The sequence below is a fragment of the Balaenoptera physalus genome (assembly GCF_965194825.1).
Source record: "Balaenoptera physalus genome assembly, chromosome: 2".
Lineage (NCBI taxonomy): Eukaryota > Metazoa > Chordata > Mammalia > Artiodactyla > Balaenopteridae > Balaenoptera > Balaenoptera physalus.
The window spans coordinates 85,174,723-85,196,951 of NC_138883.1; the positions used below are offsets into that span (position 1 = coordinate 85,174,723).

Below are 22,229 nucleotides of genomic sequence, written 5' to 3' on the forward strand. Positions count from 1 at the left end.
GCAAGGGAAAGAGGAGGGGAACATTTGGTAGACTGGATTTGGAACTAGCTCTTTCTCTGCCTGACAGGATGTCTGCGGGCACGGCAATCCCCTTGATTACTGGTTGTGGGGCAGGCCAAGCTCTGAGGCAATTATTCATTCATTTAACAGGCATTTGTCTACTTACTTATGGTGTGCCTACTGTGTGCAAGGTGGTCTACTAATAATAGCTAATGTTTATTGGATATTGTGAAGACACAGCCAACGTTCACACCACATCCTGGGGCATGGAGGCGAGAAGCAGAGGAAGCAACTAGGGAGGATGACAGCCCCAAAAGATATGGGCCATTGGGCTTTGACCTATGTAGTGTAGCAGTGGGGATAGCAGATAAAACCTGAGGATTACCAAGATCTCAGAAAACTCAAGATCCAAGGCCCAAGGTCTTGGAGATAAAGGGGTGGGAAATGGAGTATGAAGATGGGGAATTTGGGCGAAAGGCTCATGAAAGAGGCAGGAAGGTGTGCTAGTATATCCTGTGGCGGGAGCATTCAGTCACGACAATTTCAGGGGGCCTCATGGTTGGGAGTATCTAGGGGATACTTTCTGTGTCGAGAGGAGGGTGCTGGGTTCTCTGATCAGTCAGGACAAAAGTTGGGGTGTGGTAGAGGCTTCTAGCAAGGTTTGGAGGGAAGGATCTGGAGTGTTGGGTTTGAAAAGATGCTGGAGTCCTTAGCGAAAGGAGGGGCGCGGCTGGGGTGCCCGTGCAGGGGACCGAGCCAGATCCTCGGATCCGGCCTTGGGGTAGCTGGGGCAGGGGGTGCCGGCCGGGGCTGCGGAGGTCTGCGAGGGGAGGTCGGCCGGAGGCCGGGCCGGCAGCGGCAGGGTTGGCGCTCGGAGCGAGCCGCCCGGGGCTCCGTGGGGGGGCGGTACGAGCTCCGGCTGCCGGCGGGCGGGCCGGGGAGGAGGCGGCGGCTCCGAGAAGAACATGAATCAGCGGCGGCGGCGACGGCGGCGACGGCTGTGGAAGGAGCGCGGTGGCCCAAGAGCGGCCCCGGGACCCCGCGCGGCTGACGGCCGCCGCGGCGACTCGCAGCGGGTGCGGGTCTCGGAGTGAGGGCCGCAGCGCCGCCCCCCGGGCCGGCCCCCGCCCCTCCCTCGGCCCTCCTCCCTCCTCCTCCTCCTCCTCCTCCCTCCTCCTCCTCCACTCCCTCCTCCTCCTCCACTCCCTCCTCCACCTCCACTCCCTCCTCCCTGGTCGCTCGCGGGCCGGGCCCGGCATGGTGCGGGCTCGCCGCCGATGGCGCTGAGGCGGAGCATGGGGCGGTCGGGGCTCCCGCCGCTGCCGCTGCCGCCGCCGCCGCCGCCGCCACCGTCGCCGCTGCTGCTGCTGCTGGCGGGTCTGACCGCTCTGCTGCTCCCCGAGCCCGCGGCCGCAGGTAGGGGCTGGCCCGGGGGGCGGCGGAAAGCGGGGGGCTGCGGAAGGGCGAGGCCGGGGTCGGAGCCCGGGGACGGCAGCCGAGCGAGCCCCGGGCCTGGGCGGGCCGGAGAATTGGGCGGGGGGCTCCAAGCTGGAAGGCCGAGGCTCGGGCGGGGGGAGGGGGCTCAGCGGTGCGTTCGCCGCGGGATCTCGTGTCGCGGCCCCCACCCCCAACTTTCTCGCGTCCGGGCTCATCTGGCGGGGTTGTAAGGAAAGGAGCCGGGCTGCGGGCCGAGTGGTCAGCGGGGGGTGTTTGGGATTGGGGTTTCCCGCCTCGACGTTCCTAGCTGTTTGCTCTCCCCTCCCAGTCCTGGGGACCACATCTGCCCGCCCCACACACGAAGGTCCCACTCTGAAGCCACAGGGGCTGGGACTGAGCACCCACTGGCACCCCTACATTATGTAGGTACAGGGGCTTCGAGAGTGCCCAGTCACAGAAAACACCTGGGCGTACTCTAGTCCCGGTGCCTTCTCTGAGCTTCCTGAAACTAGCCGTGTTGGAGAGGATGGTCTGGGGCAGGGTTGCTGATCTTTGCTCAGCCTTGTGTTCCCACATAGCCATGAGGCATTTGCCAATGGCAGGAGTGCTTCTTGCAGCACCGGGATCCCCAAGTTCACACTACACACCCCTGGGACTGCTGGGCATGTGTGCGGTGTAAGGCTACCCCTCCTTGCCCTGTGACTGGTCCTGAGAGGGTGCAGGGAGTAGGAAGAGACACAGGGCAGAGCAGCAGCCACCCAGCAGGCACCTTCTTTTCAGACAGCACTCCCTGCCATATCAGCATCTCAGGGAAGGAAAGGGAAGGGAAAGAGTGACAAGTATTTCCAAGCAGAAGGGTGTATGTATCTTAGGATCAGAGCGCTCAGGATTTGCCTAGCGTCACACAGCAAAGGGCAGGAAGAAGCAGAACTGGATTTCAGCTATGTTGATAGTTCACCTGCCGCTCTCTGAGGGTGTGTGTGTGTGTGTGTGTGTGTGTGTGTGTGTGTGTATGTGTTCAGAGGGTAGTGCCCCTGTTGGTGTGAGAGTAGCTCAGGGGTTTGGGGCTCCCTGTTCAGGGCCCCTCCCCTCCCTTCTACCTCCTACCTTCCTAGCGCCTGCCCCTGCACCCATTCAGGTATTAATAGAGCGGCCGGCTGCCAGGAAGGCTGCCATGTGTTTTCTGACGTGGTTTTGCAGCCATATGTTCTCCACTTCAGGGGAGCACCCCCTCCTTCCCTTCCTCACCCTCCTTACATTTGCCGGGGTAGGGTGCAGGGGGATGCCAGCAGCAGTGCAGGGCCTGGGCTGACACCTTGGGTGGCTGTTGCACTGACTGGGTGCAGCAGTGATTCCCAGGGCAGTACCTGCCCCAGGTGTATGAAAGTGCCCCACTGTTGCAGCCTGGCTTGCTTTCCTTTTGGTGGTTGGGCCTGACTTAACATTGCCCAGCAGGGAGGTACAGGGAAGAAGTCACTTCCTTATAGCTGGGAGGAACTTGGCAGTGGCAGAAATGGTGCCTGGAGAGCTTGTCATTCTCCTTCCCCCAGCCCGGGTCCAGGCTACCTTCCCTCCCACACTGTCCTGCCTCTGCTTCCTTGGCCATTGGCTGAGAATGAGCCCCCTGACACAGAAGCTAGGTTCTGGAATAGGATGGGGGATATTTCTAGAGACAGGGTCCCTCTCAAGCAGAATGACACATTCTCCTTCCCACCTCTCAGGCCTGAAGCTCATGGGAGCCCCAGTGAAGCTGACGGTGTCTCAGGGGCAGCCGGTGAAGCTCAACTGCAGCGTGGAGGGGATGGAGGAGCCTGAGATACAGTGGGTGAAGGACGGGGCTGTGGTCCAGAGCGTGGATCAGGTGTACATCCCAGTCAGTGAGCAGCACTGGATTGGCTTCCTCAGGTGCAGGACTGTGGGGGAAGGTGTGGGATGCCAGCCTGGGGACACGTTGTGCTCTTTCCACACAACGTGTTTGGGAGCTGGGGGCAATGCTGATGCCCAGAGGTCTGTGGTTTTTTTATTCGGCAACCTGTGGAGACTTCCAGAAGTGGGGACAGGCTGAACCCATTGAATCTGCCCAGCAGAGCTGCCCCCCTTGACCCTGGGAGACCTGGTGTCCTGTTTCCACAGCCTGAAGTCAGTGGAGCGCTCTGATGCGGGCCGGTACTGGTGCCAGGTGGAGGATGGGGGTGAAACCGAGACCTCCCAGCCAGTGTGGCTCACGGTAGAAGGTGAGGAGGCAGAGCCACGTGGGCGCGTTGGCCTGGAGCAGATGCTGTCTGCTAGTGACCACCCTATGCCCAAGAAATCTCAGTGGAAGCTGGGCTGCCCCACTGCCCTCTGGGACCTGATTGCGCCAGACTCCAGGCCCGGCACAGCCATGGAAGACCATACCCACTGGAGTCTGGGTATTTGAGAGCCAAAGGGGCAACTAAGACCCATAATCAATGGGGTGCAGTCAAGTTTCAGTTGTCTGACAAACAAGACTCAAGCACCCATCTGGGGCTGGACCCTGTTCTGCCAAGTGGCCAGGCCAGGAGGGGGAGGGGTGGGGGAGGGGAGGAAGGATCCGCAGCTGCAGGAGCTCAAAGCTGTTCAACCCGGGAAAACAAAGTGACTAAGAAAGTAACAAAGGGCTCTGAATGGGATCTGGGGCCTGCCAGCAGAACTCTGCTAAAGCTCCCGCCCACTCCCCCTCCCTTACTGCCCCTCCCCCAGCTCCCCACCCTCTGCCTCTTCCCTTGCTGTGAGAAGGGCTGTTAGAGTAGGTCTGAAAAGGCAGAATCTGTCAGGCCCAAGGGTACAGCATAAAGGATATCCCTAAGGGGGCCAAAGCAGAGAAGCTTCCTCCCTCAAGCTATGCCTGTTCTGCAGTTGACCCAATCATAAGGGCCCGTGGGACCTTCCCATAGAGGGCTTCAGATGGTAGCAGGCTTGTGGCTTGGGCTGTCGGAAGCTGAGAGGTGGCAAGGCTCACTCCCCACCTGCCTTTTTCCCCCTAGGTGTGCCATTTTTCACTGTGGAGCCAAGAGATCTGGCAGTGCCACCCAATGCCCCTTTCCAACTGTTTTGTGAGGCCGTGGGTCCCCCAGAACCTGTTACCATTGTCTGGTGGAGAGGAGGCACGAAGGTTGGGGAACCTGCTCCCTCTCCTTCCATTTTAAATGTAACAGGTGAGCAGCCTCAGGAGGGGCTTTGAGCAGGGGTGGTGAGGCTGGCAGAGTTCAAATCTGCTTAAATCACCGAGCCCACGGTCGTGAGTGTCCGGAGTGCCTGGGTACGTGAGCTGCACCCACCATTACTAAGCTCATTAGTCAGGTGTGCTAGGCTGTCCGGGTGGGCTGATTAGTGGTGATCCTGCTATGTGTGCCTAAGGAGATGCTGGAGCCTCTTTCCTTCGTTCACAGCAGTCTAGTCCGTGCACAGCTGGCCCTGGGAGATGAATGTGTGGGACCAGGGGCACCTATCCCCCCCACCCCTCCCAAGGGAAGAAGCCAGGAACCAGCCCATGCAGAGCTAAGAGGAGTGTCTGGCAGACTTGCCTAGAAGTAAAGAGTTTCAGGCTGCAGAGTGGGGGATGGCAGGGGGAAGGAAAATGGGGAGGGGGAAGCCAGCACAAAGATACAGGGGCCTCCTCTTCTAATGGCCTTTTCCAGAAATCTCCAAACCTTTCCCAAACAACTGTATCTGTCCACACCGCCACACAGTTAGACCAGAAGCAGCCACACCTGCCCATCCACCCGGACCCCAAGATCCTCAGGCACATACCTTACACACTTGTGAGACTTGCTAATCTGTGAAACAAAGTTAATGTTTCTGGTCAAGGCTTGAACTGGCCGAAAAAGATGGGAGTCTGAGCTTAGTCTCATGTACTGTAAGGTGGGAGGGACGGACACTGATCTGCCAAGTCCCTTAGGAATACGCATCTTCAAAGGAGGTGGACTGCAGGATCTGATCCTGTTCAGGAGGCGCTGGGTTGGAGCAGATGAGAAGGGAGGTTGGATTCAGTTCTCTCCAGATGTGCGTGGTTGGGACCCTCAGGCAGCCAGCTTGAGAATAAGCACTCACTGAACTCCCACTCCACACAGCACACTGTGCTAGGCACCACGGGAGATCAAGGGAGTACAAAGGAAATAGAAGCCATCGGTCCAGCCCCCCAGGAATTAGTATAACTGGGGAGACAAGACACATGCATAAGGAGCAGAGAACTATTGAAAGGCAGCCACTCTGCAAATAGAACAATGATATGGCACAGAGCAAATAGAGAAGGGCCCTGGAATGTGCAATAAAGGAGTGACCAGAAAAGGGAGGCAGCTTTGTACTGTCCGCGGGAGATGGGATTGTGGTGGGAGGGGCAGTATAACATTTCTCAGGTGCTTTACTGTGTGCTGTGCACTTTACATATGTTGCATCAGTTGGTTCTCACAATTCTCCCATTTGGGAGATGAGAAAACAGAGCCCCAGCCCTGGGATTTATATCCAGGCCCACACTGTGGAACCTTTCCTTTGGCTGGATATTGTAGGATATTCAGACCCAGAGCCTGACTATCCCCAATCCCAGACTGAGTGGGACTTCATGCTGGGGGGGTGGTGCTGACTGAGGTTTTCTGGCCCCAGGGGTGACCCAGAGCACCGTGTTCTCCTGTGAAGCCCACAACATAAAAGGCCTGGCCTCTTCTCGCCCAGCCACTGTTCGTCTTCAAGGTAGGAGGACCCTGGGAGGTGAGGGGCGGTAAGGCAGGGGCGTTCTCAGCAGGCTGTGGGTGAAGTTAGAATCGTTTGGTGTTCCAGCTCGCCTGGGTCCTGCTGGGATCTGAGGGATGAGGGGTTAATTGGCATGGCTCCATTCCTAGTGGGAGCACCTGAGACCCTGCCATGGCTGAGATGAGAATAGAAACCTGACGTCACAGTAGATTTCCCATCACGAAGCAGAGTCCTTGGGAGGGAAGGAGGGAGGGAGCCAGCAGGAGATGGTCAAGGCTCAGGCCCAATCTTGCTTCTGCCAGCCCCTGTCGAGGGAATGGGGGTGGGGAAAACAGCTTAGGAGGATGATAGAGGAGACCCAAAGGGCTGCTGTGCACAGCGGGCAGGGTGGAAAGGGGGAGAGAGCCGGTGTGTGCAGGAATGGGCTGTGGCTGCAGAGTCAGCTGCCTCTCACTGGTATCTCCCAAGGCCGAGGTGCCGTGCTCCCCCGCACACACACACACATTATCTTACCCTATTCCTTGGTCAGACAGGGCTCCCGATTCAGGGAGCAGTAACCTCTCTCCACAGCCTAGGCACTCTCTCGGGTATGAGCAGCTGTTCGCTGCCAGTTGCTTGACTTGTGTATTACTGTGGTCCTGGGAGTGCTGAGTAGCCATCTTAAGTTTTTTTGGGGGGGAACCCTAGGGAGGAACTCAAGGCTCGACTCCCATGCTTCCTCCCTCTTTTTCTATCCTTCCTGGGCACTGACTCTAAGTCCCCATCCACAGCACTGCCTGCAGCCCCCTTCAACATCACAGTGACGAAGCTCTCCAGCAGCAATGCTAGTGTGGCCTGGACGCCAGGTGCCGATGGCCAAGCCCTGCTCCAATCCTGTACGGTCCAGGTAGGCTGAGAGGGCGGACAGGCTCTCCTGGCTGTGCTCCTTCTGGCTGCCTCGGTGGCACTTTGTTGACAGTGGTATCACGTTTACCTAGTCTTGCCCATGGGGCTTGGTCTCCAGCTCTATTCAGGTGACATTCCATTACCAGAAACAGCCCTGGCCACTGCCCCTTATCATAGGGTGCTCTAGCAATCAAGTGACGGCAGATCGGCTCAACCCGTGCATTCTTCAGGCTGGAAAACAGATGACTAGAGCAGATTGGGGATACCTGGAAGAATTTTTCTTATGTGGGTGAAAACCCAAACCTTTGACTTATCTGATACCTGCATTCTTGTGCCCCAACCTCTGACCCATGCCAAAGAGAACAGGGGGACCAGAAGAGGTCCTAGGCCCCAGAGAGTGGGAAAGCTGGGTAAGATGATACTAAAAATGAGGCAATTCAGGCTTGTTCATTTTTGTCTGTTCACTCAAAAGGTATTTAATGAGCACCTTTGACATGGTTCTAGGCAGTTCTCTTGGGCAACAAAGGCCCCTGCTCTTGGCTCCACCCTTTAGAGGACCCCACTCTGGCCCTCCTTTGGTTGCACCCCTTGCCCCTGGGCAGGGAATCCATAGGGCCAAGGGAACACGCCCATCCAGCTCACCAGGACACACCCCTCTCCCCTTAACCTGAGTCTGCTTCTGGGGCCTATATGGGCCTCTCCCTGGTCCATCCTCCCAAGGATGGATCATGCTAAGGTATGTGCACCTCTAAGCTCAAAGGGCAGTGGGTATGCAGGCAGCACTGTCCACAGCCATGCACGTGACGTCCCTTATGTTGCAGACCTTTGGCTGGAGGCTGGCTCTTCTTGTGCCACCACATTCTGGCTTGGGACTCCAAGGATTTGGAGAATTATAAATGCAAACCCGATCTTCCAGGTTGTTTTGTAGCTTTGTTTGTCAATACATTAAGATAGAAAATATTTTACTTAATAGTCTGTTTGCTGATTTTTAACGTTTAAATATTTAATCATATGGTACACTGGATCTCCATTTGTACTCTTGCCCTGGGTCCCCAAAATGTAAGGAGCAGGCCTGGTTCATGGTGCCCTTAGGCTCCCAGTTACTTTGCTCTGAGAGTTTGCATTGGCATGTAAACAGTTACAAAGAGTGGTATCCACTCTAACATAATCATGCATCAAACACAAAGGGGCATGGGTTTTCTCGAGTATTTGAGAAAGGCTTTCACAGAGAGAGTGGTATTTGCGTTGAATCTTAAAGGATGAGTTGGACTTTGCTAGGAAGGTTATTCTCAGCAAAGGGAACAGCGTTTGCAAAGACATGGAGGCGTGGAACCTGGTGTGGTGGCGGGTGGGAAGGGGTGGGTTGCAAGTGTCTGCTGATAGACTTTTTTAATTGAAGTATAGTTGATTTACAATGTTGTGTTAATTTCTGCTGTATAGCAAAGTGACTCAGTTATATATATTTTTTCATATTTTCTATTATGATTTATCACAGGATGCTGAATATAGTTCTCTGTGCTATACAGTAGGATTTTGTTGTTTATCCATCCTATATAATACAAGTTTGCATCTGCTAATCCCAGACTCCCAATCCTTCCCTCCTCCTCCGCCCTCCCCCTTGGCAACCACAAGTCTGTTCTCTGTCTGTGAATCTGTTTATGTTTCGTAGGTATGTTCATTTATGTCATATTTTAGATTCCACATATAAATGATATCATATGGTATTTGTCTTTCTCTTCCTGACTTACTTCGTTTAGTATGATAATCTCTAGGTCCATCCATGTTGCTGCAAATGGCATTATTTCATTCTTTTTTATGGCTGAGTAATATTCCATTGTGTATATATGTACCACATCTTTTTTATCCATTCATCTGTCAGTGGACATTTAGGTTGTTTCCATGTCTTGGCTATTCTGCTGATAGACTTGAAGAGGCATTAACTCAAGTCCCCCAACCATCCCCCTACCTGTCCCATCTTGCATCTCATCTCACATGCCTAAGAAACCTCCCTGCCTTACATCATTAATTTCCTTTATTTTTTTAAAAAATTATTTATTTATTTTTGGCTGCACTGGGTCTTCGTTGCTGTGCGGGGGTTTTCTCTAGTTGTGGCGAGCGGGGGCTACTCTTTGTTGTGGTGCGCGGGCTTCTCATTGCGGTGGCTTGTCTTGTTGCAGAGCACGGACTCTAGGTGCGTGGGCTTCAGTAGTTGTGGCACGCGGGCTCAGTAGTGTGGCACGCGGGCTCTAGAGCACAGGCTCAGTAGTTGTGGCTCATGGGCTTAGCTGCTCCGTGGCATGTGGGATCTTCCCGGAGCAGGGCTTGAACCCGTGTCCCCTGCATTGGCAGGCGGATTCTTAACCACTGTGCCACCAGGGAAGCCCTAATTTTCTTTTTTTAAAATAAATTTTATTTATTTATTTTTGGCTGTGTTGGGTCTTCGTTGCTGCACGTGGGCTTTCTCCAGTTGTGGTGAGCAGGGGCTACTGTTCACTGCGGTGCGCAGGCTTCTCATTGTGGTGGCTTCTCTTGTTGTGGATCATGGGCTCTAGGGCATGCAGGCTCAGTAGTTGTGGCACGTGGGCTCTAGAGCACAGGCTCAGTAGTTGTGGCTCACGGGCTTAGTTGCTCTGCGGCATGTGGGATCTTCCGGGACCAGGGATCGAACCCGTGTCCCCTGCATTGGCAGGCAGATTCTTAACCACTGCGCCACCAGAGAAGTCCCACATAATTAATTTTCTGTTTTTCTGTAGGTGACTCAGGTCCCAGGAGGCTGGGAGGTCCTGGCTGTTGTGGTCCCTGTGCCACCTTTTACCTGCCTGCTCCGGGACCTGGCACCTGCCACCAACTATAGCCTCAGGGTTCGCTGTGCCAATGCCTTGGGGCCTTCTCCATATGCTGACTGGGTGCCCTTTCGGACAAAGGGTCTAGGTAAGGGACTTACAGAGCAGAGTACCTGGGCATGGATGAATGGGGCCGGGGGCTGGGGTAGTAGGGGTCGTGTTGGCTCCAGTTCTGAATGGCATTGATCGAGAGAGGGCTACCTGAGAGGGAGGATCATGCATCAGTCAGCAAACACTTTACTGAGGGCCTGCTGCTACCTGGAGATAAATCCAGTCCCCGTCCCATTCAGCTCTAGTTCTAGTGGGTGGGGCAGACAAGCAAAGTGGGAAAGATCAGATAATATGGTGGTGAAGAGTGCCCCAGGGTGCTCCAGGAATACCCCCATACAGAGATCTGAGGTCTGAGTGATAAGGAAAGAGCCATATTTGGGGGAAATCACTGCAGGAAGAGGGCACAAAGTACAATGACCCTATGGCACAAACTTGCTTGGAGTTCCTAGCAATTGCAAGGAGGCTGGCAGGGTTGTGAGAGGAGAGTGAAGGATGTTGCTGAGGCAGTAACCAAGGTGATGAAGAGCAATACCCTGCCTAACTGGGATGGTACGGGTCCTGCCATTGCCCACCCGTACTGCCCAGGACGATGGGTGAGAGCAGTCAGAACTTGGAAGCAGACTCTTCCCCCACGTGTTGTTCTCTGAGCTATTTGGTTCTTTGGAGTTGGTTCCAAAGGCCTGCATGGGATAGTGGTGGTGGGTAGGGCAGGGCTTTTAGCAACCTTCTTTTTTTGGGAACAGCCCCAGCCAGTGCTCCCCAGAACCTCCATGCCATCCACACAGACTCAGGCCTCATCCTGGAGTGGGAAGAAGTGATCCCTGAAGGTCCTTTAGAAGGCCCTCTGGGACCCTATAAACTGTCCTGGGTTCAAGACAACGGAACCCAGGTAAGGAAAGCTTCTGCTTACTACTAGAGTCGGCCCTCAGGGCTCTGAGGCCTTCTGAGCTTCAGAATGGCTGTCCTTGATGAGCCTGGGGGCCTTGCTGGGCCTGTTTCCATCCCAGGGAGTCTACCCCTCCCGCCCTCCCCTGCAGGCTGCACTCTTCGTTGGATTATGTCTCCTGTTGAGATTGCCTCCAGTGTCCACTTTGAAAGGAAAGCAGGAAGAACATTCCTGCACAAACTGGGGGAGGACACAGATAAAGCCTTCTTATCCTCCCCCACCCCCCAGTTCCCGCCCATCCCCCACGTCTGCATTCTCAGACTGAGCCTTGTTTGTGTTCAGGAGAGGCCTCTGCAGCCTGTAGCAGGAATGTGATGACGCCCAGCAGGTTGTGTTCCTGCAACCCCTGAACCCGCAGTGTCCCTAGCCTCCCATGTTCCTAGCGAGACCTTTTTCTGACTTCAGGCCCCAGCTGGAGGCCTTTTACTCAGGCTCAGTGTGCGATGGGGGTTTTTCCTGGCTGCAGGGTGAGCTGACAGTGGAGGGGACCAGGGCCAACCTGACGGGCTGGGATCCCCAGAAGGACCTGATTGTGCGTGTGTGTGTCTCCAGTGCAGTTGGCTGTGGGCCCTGGAGTCAGCCGCTGGTGGTCTCTTCTCATGACCATGCAGGTAAGACCTGCCAGACCTGTAAGGGGAAAGGGTCAGGGGATGGAGGCTTTCAAGGGCGACCTACACTGATGGGAGGAGGCTGGCAGTGCCTCCCCTCTTAATAGGCCCAAAGACTCAGAGTCAAGCACTTGAGGCCAGGGTTGTATCTCATTCTCCTCCCCCTGCCCTACAACTAGCATAGAAATCCCTGGTCGTGCTGTAGGTCCCAACAGTCAGGGCCTGTCACTGACAGAGTAGGAACTCTTGGGTCTTCCTTTGGAGCCTCTTTCCAATCTGGACCCTTACTGAGTGAGAGGAGCCTCTTGACCAGGCCAGATGGCCATCACTGGAAAATTCTAAAGGGCCTCCTTGGAGTCAGGCTAGCTCGTGCTGCTTACTGCCCCTGTCTCCCACAGGCCAGCAGCGTGCTCCCCACAGCCGCACATCCTGGGTGCCTGTGGTCCTGGGTGTGCTGACAGCCCTGGTGACGGCTGCTGCCCTGGCCCTCATCCTGCTTCGAAAGAGACGGAAGGAGACACGGTTTGGGTAAGGGGGGACACAGAGGGAGAGGCAGGTGGTAACTGAAGACCTTGGAGCTGACTCCAAGTCCTGGGTTTCCCTTTAGGCAAGCCTTTGACACTGTCATGGCCCGGGGGGAGCCGGCAGTTCATTTCCGGGCAGCACGATCCTTCAATCGGGAAAGGCCCGAGCGCATCGAGGCCACACGTGAGTGAGTGGTGGGGAGCCATAGGAGGAAAAAATGGGCCATCTTGGACCCCTATCTGCATTCCTCTTACTAATTTGACCAATAGGTCTGAACCTTGATGAGTCCTAAGCACACCGTGGAAAAGACACAGACCTATCCTCATGGAAATCGCCGGCGCAGCTGTGGGAGAGCTCACCTAAGCTCATCTCTGCTTTGAGGGTGGAGTCTGGGGTGCAGGAGGCAGGCTGGGTTTTGGATCTGGAACCAGAGAGGTCCCTCCCCTTTCTCACCACCCGCCTCCCCACAGTGGACAGCTTGGGCATCAGTGATGAGCTGAAGGACAAACTGGAGGATGTGCTCATCCCAGAGCAGCAGTTCACCCTGGGCCGGATGTTGGGCAAAGGTGTGTGAGGCTGTGCAGGGATTGGCATGAGTTGCCATGTCCCGGTGTGTTTGGTTGCTCCCTTCACTCTGAGGGTGTGGATTTAGGTCAGCTCCTATGAACAGCATATGCTTGTAGACTCCTGGGTTTGGGATGTTTGGGGGAATGGAGGCTGGGGACGAGGAGGGCTGAGGTGTCATCACACCCAGCCCAGCATGCTTTGCTTTGCTATGAACCAGGGAGCCTCTTTCAATGGCCCCAGAGTCTAATGATTCTGTGTCCCTATGAGGGGTCCCCTGGGAGGGCTCTGGGTTGGGGACAGGAGGCCAAGGGGACTTACCATCATTTGGATCGGTTCCTAGGAGAGTTTGGTTCAGTGAGGGAGGCCCAGTTGAAGCAGGAGGATGGCTCCTTTGTGAAAGTGGCTGTAAAGATGCTGAAAGGTGAGTGGAGAATAGTACTATAGTGGAGTGAGGGCGTCACTTGGGAGGGTGAAAGGGGTGGCTGATCCTGAAGCAGGCTCTGCTAGGCCCCTAGACTTTGCAAGACGAGTTAGCACTAAGTGGGATGTTGTCTGTACCATGTCAATAATTCACAGGCATAAACCCACACTCATTGGTGCCCCAGCCTTTGTCCCCTGCTGTCAACAGTGACTGTCCTCTGGTTTCACTCGGGGTGATTAAAGCTGTGGTTGGTTGAGCCGTTTGACTCTCCAAACCAAAGGGAAGGCATGAGCGAGTGGAGAAATTGTTGGATAGCACCAGCCCGTGGGAGTTTCTCCTGCTCATGGCCGGACTGTTTCCTGGGCCCACTGGGGGCACATTTTCCTCATTCCCTCCCTCCTTTCCTCCCAGCTGACATAATTGCCTCAAGCGACATTGAAGAGTTCCTCAGGGAAGCGGCTTGCATGAAGGAGTTTGACCACCCACATGTGGCCAAGCTTGTCGGTGAGCCCCTTCTTGGGGGAGGTAAATGTAAAATAGGGCTAAAGCTACGCTCCCCCAAGGTGCGAGGGCAGTCTGTGGGAGAGAAGTTCGGACTTCGCCTGGTGAGTAAGCAGACACCAAAAGAGCAAGGAGCGGCCTGGCTGAAATCTGATCAGGCTCTAGGTAAGGAGTTCAGTTTGCAGACCCTGTTCCATGAAGGCTGCTCGTATAAACCGAGGAGGAGGAAGAGGAGACAGAGAAGATGCTCCAGAGACTGGGGGGGACAGCCAGAGTCCCTCCTGGGTAGTCACCAGGCCAGTGTGGGACTTAATGAGGAAAGAGGTAGCAGAACCAGGGCTAGAGGTAGAACCCAGCAGGTGGGGTCTCATACAGATGTCTGAACTGTCCCTTGACCTTTAGTTGCCCCACTGACTCTCCCTTGTCCCCAGGGGTGAGCCTCCGGAGCAGGGCCAAAGGCCGTCTCCCCATCCCCATGGTCATCCTGCCTTTCATGAAGCACGGGGACCTGCACGCCTTCCTGCTCGCCTCCCGGATTGGGGAGAACCCCTTTGTGAGTGCCTGGGGTGGGAGCAGCCAGGAGTTGGAAAGGGAAAAAGACCCTGGGAGAGAGGTTGGCTTGGTGGATAGGGCCAATTGAGTTGGTTGGGAGAAGGTGGGCTCCAAGTTTGACTTTTTTTTGCTAACAGGCTTCCTTCGCCTTCACAAATCCCTGCTGGGAATTTAGGCTGGGCAAGGCCCCTTCCTGAGCGAAGAGTCCCGTGGAGCCCCAGACTGGGGGAGTCTTGACTTTTGGGTGCTCTCCCTCAGATTTGCCAAAGCGTCCTTGCACTGGGAAGCCCCTTCATCCCCTTCCTTTCAGTGATTCTGAGGACAGTCTTTAGGCTTTCTGGCCAGGGAATCCCATTCATCCTGCCCTGGCTGGGTCTAGCCTGAGCTCGCCCTGTCTGCCCACCAGAACCTGCCCCTGCAGACCCTGGTTCGGTTCATGGTGGACATTGCCTGTGGCATGGAGTACCTGAGCTCCCGGAACTTTATCCACCGAGACCTGGCTGCTCGGAACTGCATGTATGTGAATTCTGGAGGGCTCGGGGTTGGGAGGCAGGAAGCAGTGCCAGGAAGAGCTAGCTAATGGTCAGCTCCCACCTGGGACAGTATCTGCTACGTGAGGGGACGGCTTGAGAACAAAGATGCCCTGGATTTAGTAAGGCTGCCAGCCTGGCGGAAGGCTGACCCCATCCTCCGACACCCCTCACAGGCTGGCAGAAGACATGACGGTGTGCGTGGCCGACTTTGGACTCTCCCGGAAGATCTATAGTGGGGACTACTATCGTCAGGGCTGTGCCTCCAAACTGCCCGTCAAGTGGCTGGCCCTGGAGAGCCTGGCTGACAACTTGTATACTGTGCAGAGTGACGTGGTGAGCAGGGTGGCACAGTGAGATTTGACGGTAACACAGTAGTGTGGACTAGTGCGTGGGTGGACCTCTAGCGCTGCTCTCTGGGCTTTGGCTGCCCCATTATGAGGCCCCGGAGCCCCAAGATATGCTTGCCTCGGGACTCTGCCTGGCTCAGGAAGCCTAGTGACGTCTCGCCTCCAACCTCGATTCTGTCCCAGTGGGCCTTCGGGGTGACCATGTGGGAGATCATGACTCGTGGGCAGACGCCGTATGCTGGCATTGAGAACGCTGAGATTTACAACTACCTCATCGGCGGGAACCGCCTGAAACAGCCTCCGGAGTGTATGGAGGACGTGTGAGTGCCCCAGGAAGGGGATTCTGGGAGGAAACAGGTATTTGGGGTTTCAGCTCATGGCTGCCACAACAGCTGCTGGCCCATTGGGAGCTCCGATCCGCAACTGAACTTTTCTTTTTTTTCTTTTTTTTGTGGAAATGTCCTCGTCATTAGAGGGAAGTCTGACCTCTACCCCAAACTCCCTCTTCATCTACTGCTCCTATTTTCTTTCTCTCCCCCTCTACCATCCCATGTTTCTTGCTCCAGCCTTTTCCTATCACTCTGTTTTCTCCAGTTTCCAGGGAGAACCAGGAATCCCACCCAAGGGCAGAAGGTGCAGGGTTGAGCAACAGTGCAGGTTTCCCCGTCACCTCTTCCCCACCCCCACTCCTTCCCTGAGGCTGAGCTCTCCCTCCCCCTCAGGGAGTGCTGCACAGGGGCAGGAAAAAAACTGCAGCTCCATCACATTCCTTGCTCGACTGGGAGGGGGCGCTGGGGGCGGGAGGTTGGGTTCCTTTCTTGTCTTGGCCTCCTCTCTGAGGGAGTGGAGAGACCTAAGATAACAAACTGAGATCCTGGGAGAAGGGTACTGCCTCCTCTCCTTTCTGGAAGCCCGGAGCCCTTGGGAGTGGGGCAGGGTGGTGATACACTCACTGCACAGGGGAGAGTCATGAGCCCCTTGTGACTAGAAGACAGTATCACTAACATTAGCTGGGTTCTTTACAGGCATTCTTTCAGGTAATCCTCCTCTAACCCCATGAGGAAAAGACTATTATTATTCCCATTTTGTAGATGAGGAACTAGGATTAAAGAGGTTAAGTAACATGACCCAGGTCACACAGCGATTAAGTGAATGGGTTGGGACTTGAATCTAGATCTGTGTGATTTTAGAATGTGCCTATTAACCATGAACCCGACTATGATTTGTCTATTCTAGTATTATTCTCCCACCCCATGCAAGCCAGAGTTTCCCTGGGCCTCCAGAGGACCTTTTCACTAGTACAAGTCCTAGTGAGGGAGGGAGTCCACAAACCTATTTCCTGCTCTGGGGTTGGACCTCCAGAGGTCCAAGAATGGAGACAGGCGGAGGAAAGCTCAGCCTGAATGGTGGGGTCCTCTTTCTCTAGGGCAATGGGTTTGAAGTGCCCTGAGGTTGGACTGTGGGAGAGAGGGCAGTTTGAGTGCATGAACCAGGCCCTATGTCTCAGCAGAGCTCGGGGCATGTCAGGGGCAGGAAGGTCAGGTCTCCCAGTGGCTGTAGCCTGCCTGGGCCTCTGGAGCCACAGAGGTTCTGCTGGGCAGTGGGGACCAGGCCCTGGCTTAGTGTCATCTGGGGCTGGAGTTAGTGTTGTCAATAGAGGGTGGGCAGGCGCTGGCCTCCCACCAGGCAGCCTGGTGGACAGGCGCCAGTTGGCTCCCGGCACGGCCTTGACAGTGTATCCCAGCCTGGCCACATACCCATGGCCTGGACCATTCCCACGACCTATTCAGTGTCTGGCATGATTCCCCCCATCATTGGAGGCCCCTGTTAGGAGGACTGGAGTTGGGGGAGTGTTTGGGGCTTTTTATCGTGGGCACAGGCAAGAAAGTCAGGCGTTTGCTATGACTAGATCTGGTCTCAACCCTTTCCTGTTATTTATTTACTTATTTTTCCTCAGCATGAGGCATTCCCTGGGAACGGGGATAAGACCTCAGGGAATCTGCAAAGCTCCTGAAATTGTACATAAAGAGTGTCCCTGCCAGGGGAAAAGGGCTGGAAGCTTTTCTCAGATTCTCGAAGGTGAGAATCCTCATGAACAATGAGGATTTAAGACCCCCTGAATGGGTGAGGATTTAGGACAAAGGGTGGATTCCCAAATCCCCCCCGTAAAATAACCCCGACTCCAGGCTGTGTTCCACAAGACAGAAACACTCCTACTACCCCTTCCCAAAATAGCGTAAGAGGGACTCTGGACCCAACCCACCTAGCTTCATCACTTTCTACCTGTGTGACCTTAGTCAAGGTTCTTAACCTCTCTGTGCCTCAGTTTGAACATTGGTAAAATAGGGATCACTTATTTCACAGTATTGCGAGAATTAATAATAAATGTAAAATGCTTAGAAGAGTGTCAGATACATAGTAAGCCCTATACATTAGAGTGTTCAATTACATTTTCTTTTCTTTTTCTTTCTTTTTTTTTTTTAATTTTTTTTTATTTTTGGCTATGCTGCTCGGATTGTGGGATCTCAATTCCCTGACCAGGGATTGAAGCGGGGCCACGGCAGCGAAAGCCCGGAATCCTAACCACTAGGCCACCAGAGAACTCCCTCAATCACATTTTTCTAAATCCTGGTTTCATATGATTAAAGGGCCTCTGCTTTTGAGAGAAGGACCCTCCTTCCCCTTTCTCTGGCTCCTCACGACCTCCCCTCACCCTTCTCTCTGCCCCAGGTATGAGCTCATGTACCAGTGCTGGAGCGCCGACCCCAAGCAGCGCCCGAGCTTCACATGTCTGCGAATGGAGCTGGAGAATGTCCTGGGCCGCCTGTCTGTGCTCTCCGCCAGCCAGGACCCCTTGTATATCAACCTTGAGGGAGCCCAGGAGTCTGCCGAGGGAGGCAACCTGGAGCTGCCTGGCGGGGACCCGGCCAGCAGCGGGGCTGGGGATGGCAGTGGCCCGGGGGCCGTGGGGGGCACCCCCAGTGACTGTCGGTACATCCTCAGCCCCGGGGGGCTGGCTGAGCGGCCTGGGCAGGAGGAGCAGCAGCCAGACAGCCCCGTCAGTGAGTCCCAGAGGCTGCTGCTGCTGCAGCAAGGGCTACTACCCCACAGTAGCTGTTAGCCCACAGGCAGAGGGCATCTGGGGCCATGCGGCTGGCTCTGCTGGCCACTGTGCTGGCTGACTAAGCCCTGTCTGACCCCAGCCCAGGCAGCGAGGTGTGGAGGCTCCTGTGGTAGTCCTCCCAAGCTGTGCTGGAAGGCGGGACTGACCAAATCACCCAATCCCAGTTCTTCCTGCAACCACTCTGTGGCCGACCTGGCATCAGTTCAGGCCTTGGCTGGGTGGAGGTGGGCCAGGCCTGGTTGTCTAAACCCAGGCAGCTGGCAGAGGGGGTGGTTATGTTTCCATGGTTACCATGGGTGCGGAGAGGAGTTGGGCGAGGGTAGATCCAACCTTGTGGGCCCCTACTCTCCCAGCTGAGCTGCCCCTGCTGCTTTAGTGCATGCATTGAGGCGTCTCTGGCCTGGGGGCCCATCTGTGCCTGTGCTTGGGGTTTAAATGCCCAGGTTTGCCCCTCCTCCCAAAGAGATACCCTTGTATTATTCCCCTTTAGGTGAGAATTGGTAAGGGATTGGTACAGTCAGGTCCCAAGCCCTGTAGCCAGAGGCAGTGGGACACTCAGGGCTGAACCTTCGTCACCTTCCTGGTTACCCACCCTGTCTAGGCCAGGAGTAAAGTGCAGCTGACCAGGTCACAGCAAGGCATGCTGAATTACACAGGCTACCATTTGCCTAGCTTCTAAAGGCAATGCACTGAGCCCAGCTAGAGGAAGGGGTGCTGTAAGGCTTGCCCAGGAAGGAGTGAGGCCAGAGAGGAGTCCAGGAGCCCCTCTTCGAGCCTTCCCGCAGTCTGTCTGAGCATGCTACCAAATCCCAAAATATCCTGACTAACAAAGGCAGCTGTGTCTGAGCCCAATCCTTCCACGCAGTGTCCTTTAGTCCCATCTTTCCCTCTAACTGGAGACCCTCTTCTGTCCCAAGTCTCCAGAGATGGAGAGAAAGTAGGCCTGATGGCTGGTGTGGCTGAGGGGAAGTTACTGGAGCCTGGACCCCAGCCCTGGGTGGGGGAGCCTCTGGGAGTGCATGGGGCAGGCCCTTGCTGTTAGGGACTTTTCCAAGCCGTTAGATGCTGTTTAAAAACAGAAATAAATTGAAGACTAAAGACCCAAGGCTTTGTCTCTTAAATGTTTACTTTTTTCCCAGATCACAAAAATGAAGCATCTCTGCATAGAGAAAAGTTTGGAAAGACATCTGCCAGAATGTTCACAGCTGTTATCTTTACCTGATGTGATTAAAGGAACTTTTTTTCCTTTGTGTTTTCTAAGTTTTCTGCATTGAGCACAAAGTGCTTTTGTAATTACACAAGGTCCCAAAGAATCTTATAGTAAGAATAATACATAGTCATAGATGATTAGGAAAATGCAGAAAGTCATTTTAAAAATGCCAAATACCTGTAATCCTACCACCATTGACCTTTGGAAAATGCACGTGTTTTGAAAAAGTTCTTTATCTTGGAACAAAGTCAAAGAGACTACTTTGGCTGCCTCCTAACCCTCTATCAGACTCTCTTTTGGGTGTGGAGACAGCTCTCACCTTCACAATGTTACCTGCAGCCAGGAAACTGGGAATAAGTGGGCAAAAAGAATGGTGAGCCTCTTGAGGGTTTGAAATAAGAGTATGAAGTTAGCTTTCAAGTATCTCCATCTGAAAACTTTAGAAGCTTTTAGAGCAAGCTTATGGGAACAAGACGCAGGAGGCATGAGAAACCACCACTCTCTGTGTCGAGGAGTGTGGGAAGACTGGGAGGGACACAGGTATTGCCCTGCTGGGTGAGGGCAGTGGAATGGGGCGGGTTCTTCTGAAAGCAAATATCCTGAGAAACCTGTTGCTGGCACTCCAGATTCTCGTTCCCACGTGGATCATGAGACCTGAAGTAACTTCCAGGGAAGTGGCTTTCAGAATCTTTCCTGCTTGTGATTAGCTTTAACTGCAAGTAATCATTATTTGTGAGGTAGTGTTTGGGAATTATTGACTTGGAAGTCCTGTACTCTTAAATAATTGTCTGCTATTTTTTTCTTTTTTCTTTTTTTTTAATATTTATTTATTTATTTGGCTGCACCTGGTCTTAGTTGTGGCATGCAGGATCTTTGTTGCCACGTGCAGGATCTGCAGGATCTTCAAGATCTTTGTTGAGGCACGCGGGATCTTTCAGTCGCGGCATGTGGGATCTAGTTCCCTGACCAGGGATTGAACCCGTGCCCCCTGCATTGGGAACACAGAGTCTTAACCAGTGGACCACCAGGGAAGTCCCTAACTGTCTGCTCTTAATGGGCTCCTGCTATTATGTGCCAGGCATGGTGCCTAGTGTTTCAAGTATATTATCTCATTTAATACAGGGAATATTCCTGTAAAGTGGGAATATAATTATCCTCCAAAAGGACAGAAATGCAGAGTAAGTAACTTGTCTAAGGTTATGTAGCTAATGAATTGTTGATCCAGGCTTGAAACCCACTAAGTAAGAGAGCAGAGCCTGTGCAACTCTCCGACCACTCCAGAGAGCACCTTGAAGTTTCATTGTGAACATGTCATCTTTTGGGTGAATGCTTGTCAATAGTAGGCACCTTTAAAAATGCACAGGAGTTCCAATATGTGTGTGTGTGACAAAGTAATCCATTTAAATCGGAGATACCTATCAGTAATTAAATCGGTTTAAGTAATTTTTCAGCTCAGTCTCTTTTCCCCAAGCACATTGGACCTTGGCACCTCCAACAGTCAAGGGGCTTGAGGTAGGTGATAATAGTAGAATTTTTAAAAACTTTCTTATGGAAGTATAAAACACATACAAAAAAGTATACCAATCAGAAGTGTACAGTTCTTAAGAATTTTCACAAACAGATCCAAATAACCAGTAACCAGGTCAAGAAACAGAATATTACCAGCACTCCAGAAGCAACTCTTGGGCCCTGCTCCATCTCTGCCCCCTCTCTCCTCTCCAGAGGTAACCTCTATCCTGACTTCAAACACCATGGATTGGTGTAGTTTGTTTTGAAGTTAATATAAATAGAATCATATAGGTTGGATTATTTTGTGTTTGCCTTCTTTCACTCAGCAATGTTTTCCAGAATCATCAAGCTGTTGTGAGACCCAAGTTCATGTGCCCAATGCACAGTGAGGCCAAACAAACCCAAATGAAGTTTGGAGCAGAGAAAGGTTTACTGCAAGGACCCACCAAGGAGAACAGGCAGCTCATGCTCAAAAAGGCCGAACTCCCCAATAGTTTTGGGGGAAGAATTTTGTTTGTTTGTTGTTTGTTTCTGTTTGTTTGTTTGGCTGTGCCCGCAAGGCTTGTGGGATCTTAGTTCCCCAACCAAGGATCAAACCCGTGCCCCCTGCAGTGGAAGCATGGAGTCCTAACCACTGGATTGCCAGGGAATTCCAAAGGGAAGAGTTTTTATAGACAGAATTTTTGGGGGAGGGCTGCAGGGTGTGTGACCTTCCTTTGATTGGTTGGTGGTGAGGTAACAGGGTGGTGTTCTGATTCTAACCAGTCTGGGTCCACGTGCTCTGCCTGAAGTTACCATCCTCCACATGGGTGGAGGCCTTAGTTCCTGTAGAAGGGCTTGGAGATTTGTATCAGTTATGTATATCCCTTGAGAAGGAGCCAGGTACCTGCCCCATTGTTTCTTGACTGCCTTTCTTTGTTTCTGCATTCCCTCATTCCCCTAATTAGTAACTGCTTGAATCTGCCCTTTGGAGTTCAGGGAAGGCCTAGGAGGCTGAAGCCTTTTTCCTGCAAACCAGAAATGGGGGACACAAAAAGGCTTTTGTACACAGGAGTGACCCCACAGGGTCCTGCTCGGTTTCAGAGCCACAACAATTTTGAGAGGTGGGGGTCAAAGAGAAGAGACGAGTAGAACAGTGTTTTTGTTTTGTTTTGTATTTCTTTGTTTTTTATTATGTCCTCTGGCTCAGTGCTCCTTGTTCCTCAAACAAGATGCCACAGTCAAATTACCTGAGAATCTTGTTGAAAATCAAGATTCTGATTCGGTAGGTGTGGGGTGGGACCTGAGATTCTGCGTTTCTAACAAGTTCCAAGGTGATACTGATGTTGCTGGCCTGAGGACCACACTTTGAGGTGCAAGCACTATGCTGCATCAATAATTTGAAAGTGTGCAGCAGTGTTTGAAAAATCATTCAATGACTGCAATATATAATTTCAGCATAATAACACTAATGGAAAAGATTG

At 53.5% G+C, this 22,229-nt stretch overlaps 1 protein-coding gene across 4 annotated transcripts; it reads left to right on the forward strand.

Annotated features, from left to right (window-relative positions):
* The first annotated feature begins 980 nt into the window (after window positions 1–980).
* Window positions 981–19,152, forward strand: TYRO3 (TYRO3 protein tyrosine kinase). Of its 4 annotated transcripts, none has more exons than XM_082449438.1 (19): window positions 981–1,416; window positions 3,159–3,342; window positions 3,571–3,671; window positions 4,443–4,613; window positions 6,058–6,144; window positions 6,915–7,030; window positions 9,783–9,960; window positions 10,667–10,812; window positions 11,336–11,480; window positions 11,876–12,005; window positions 12,085–12,185; window positions 12,473–12,568; window positions 12,910–12,990; window positions 13,402–13,656; window positions 13,923–14,044; window positions 14,450–14,559; window positions 14,750–14,909; window positions 15,107–15,243; window positions 17,654–19,152. In XM_082449438.1, the coding sequence occupies exons 1-19, from the start codon at window positions 1,278–1,280 to the stop codon at window positions 18,042–18,044; spliced, it is 2,850 nt and encodes a 949-aa protein (XP_082305564.1). In that variant the 5' UTR covers window positions 981–1,277; the 3' UTR covers window positions 18,045–19,152. The 4 variants fall into 4 exon arrangements, with proteins under 4 accessions (XP_082305564.1, XP_082305566.1, XP_082305567.1 ...); XM_082449439.1 differs by having other exon boundaries at window positions 985–1,416; window positions 13,402–13,494; XM_082449440.1 differs by lacking the exon at window positions 12,910–12,990 and having other exon boundaries at window positions 983–1,416; window positions 13,402–13,494.
* Window positions 19,153–22,229: the final 3,077 nt, after the last annotated feature.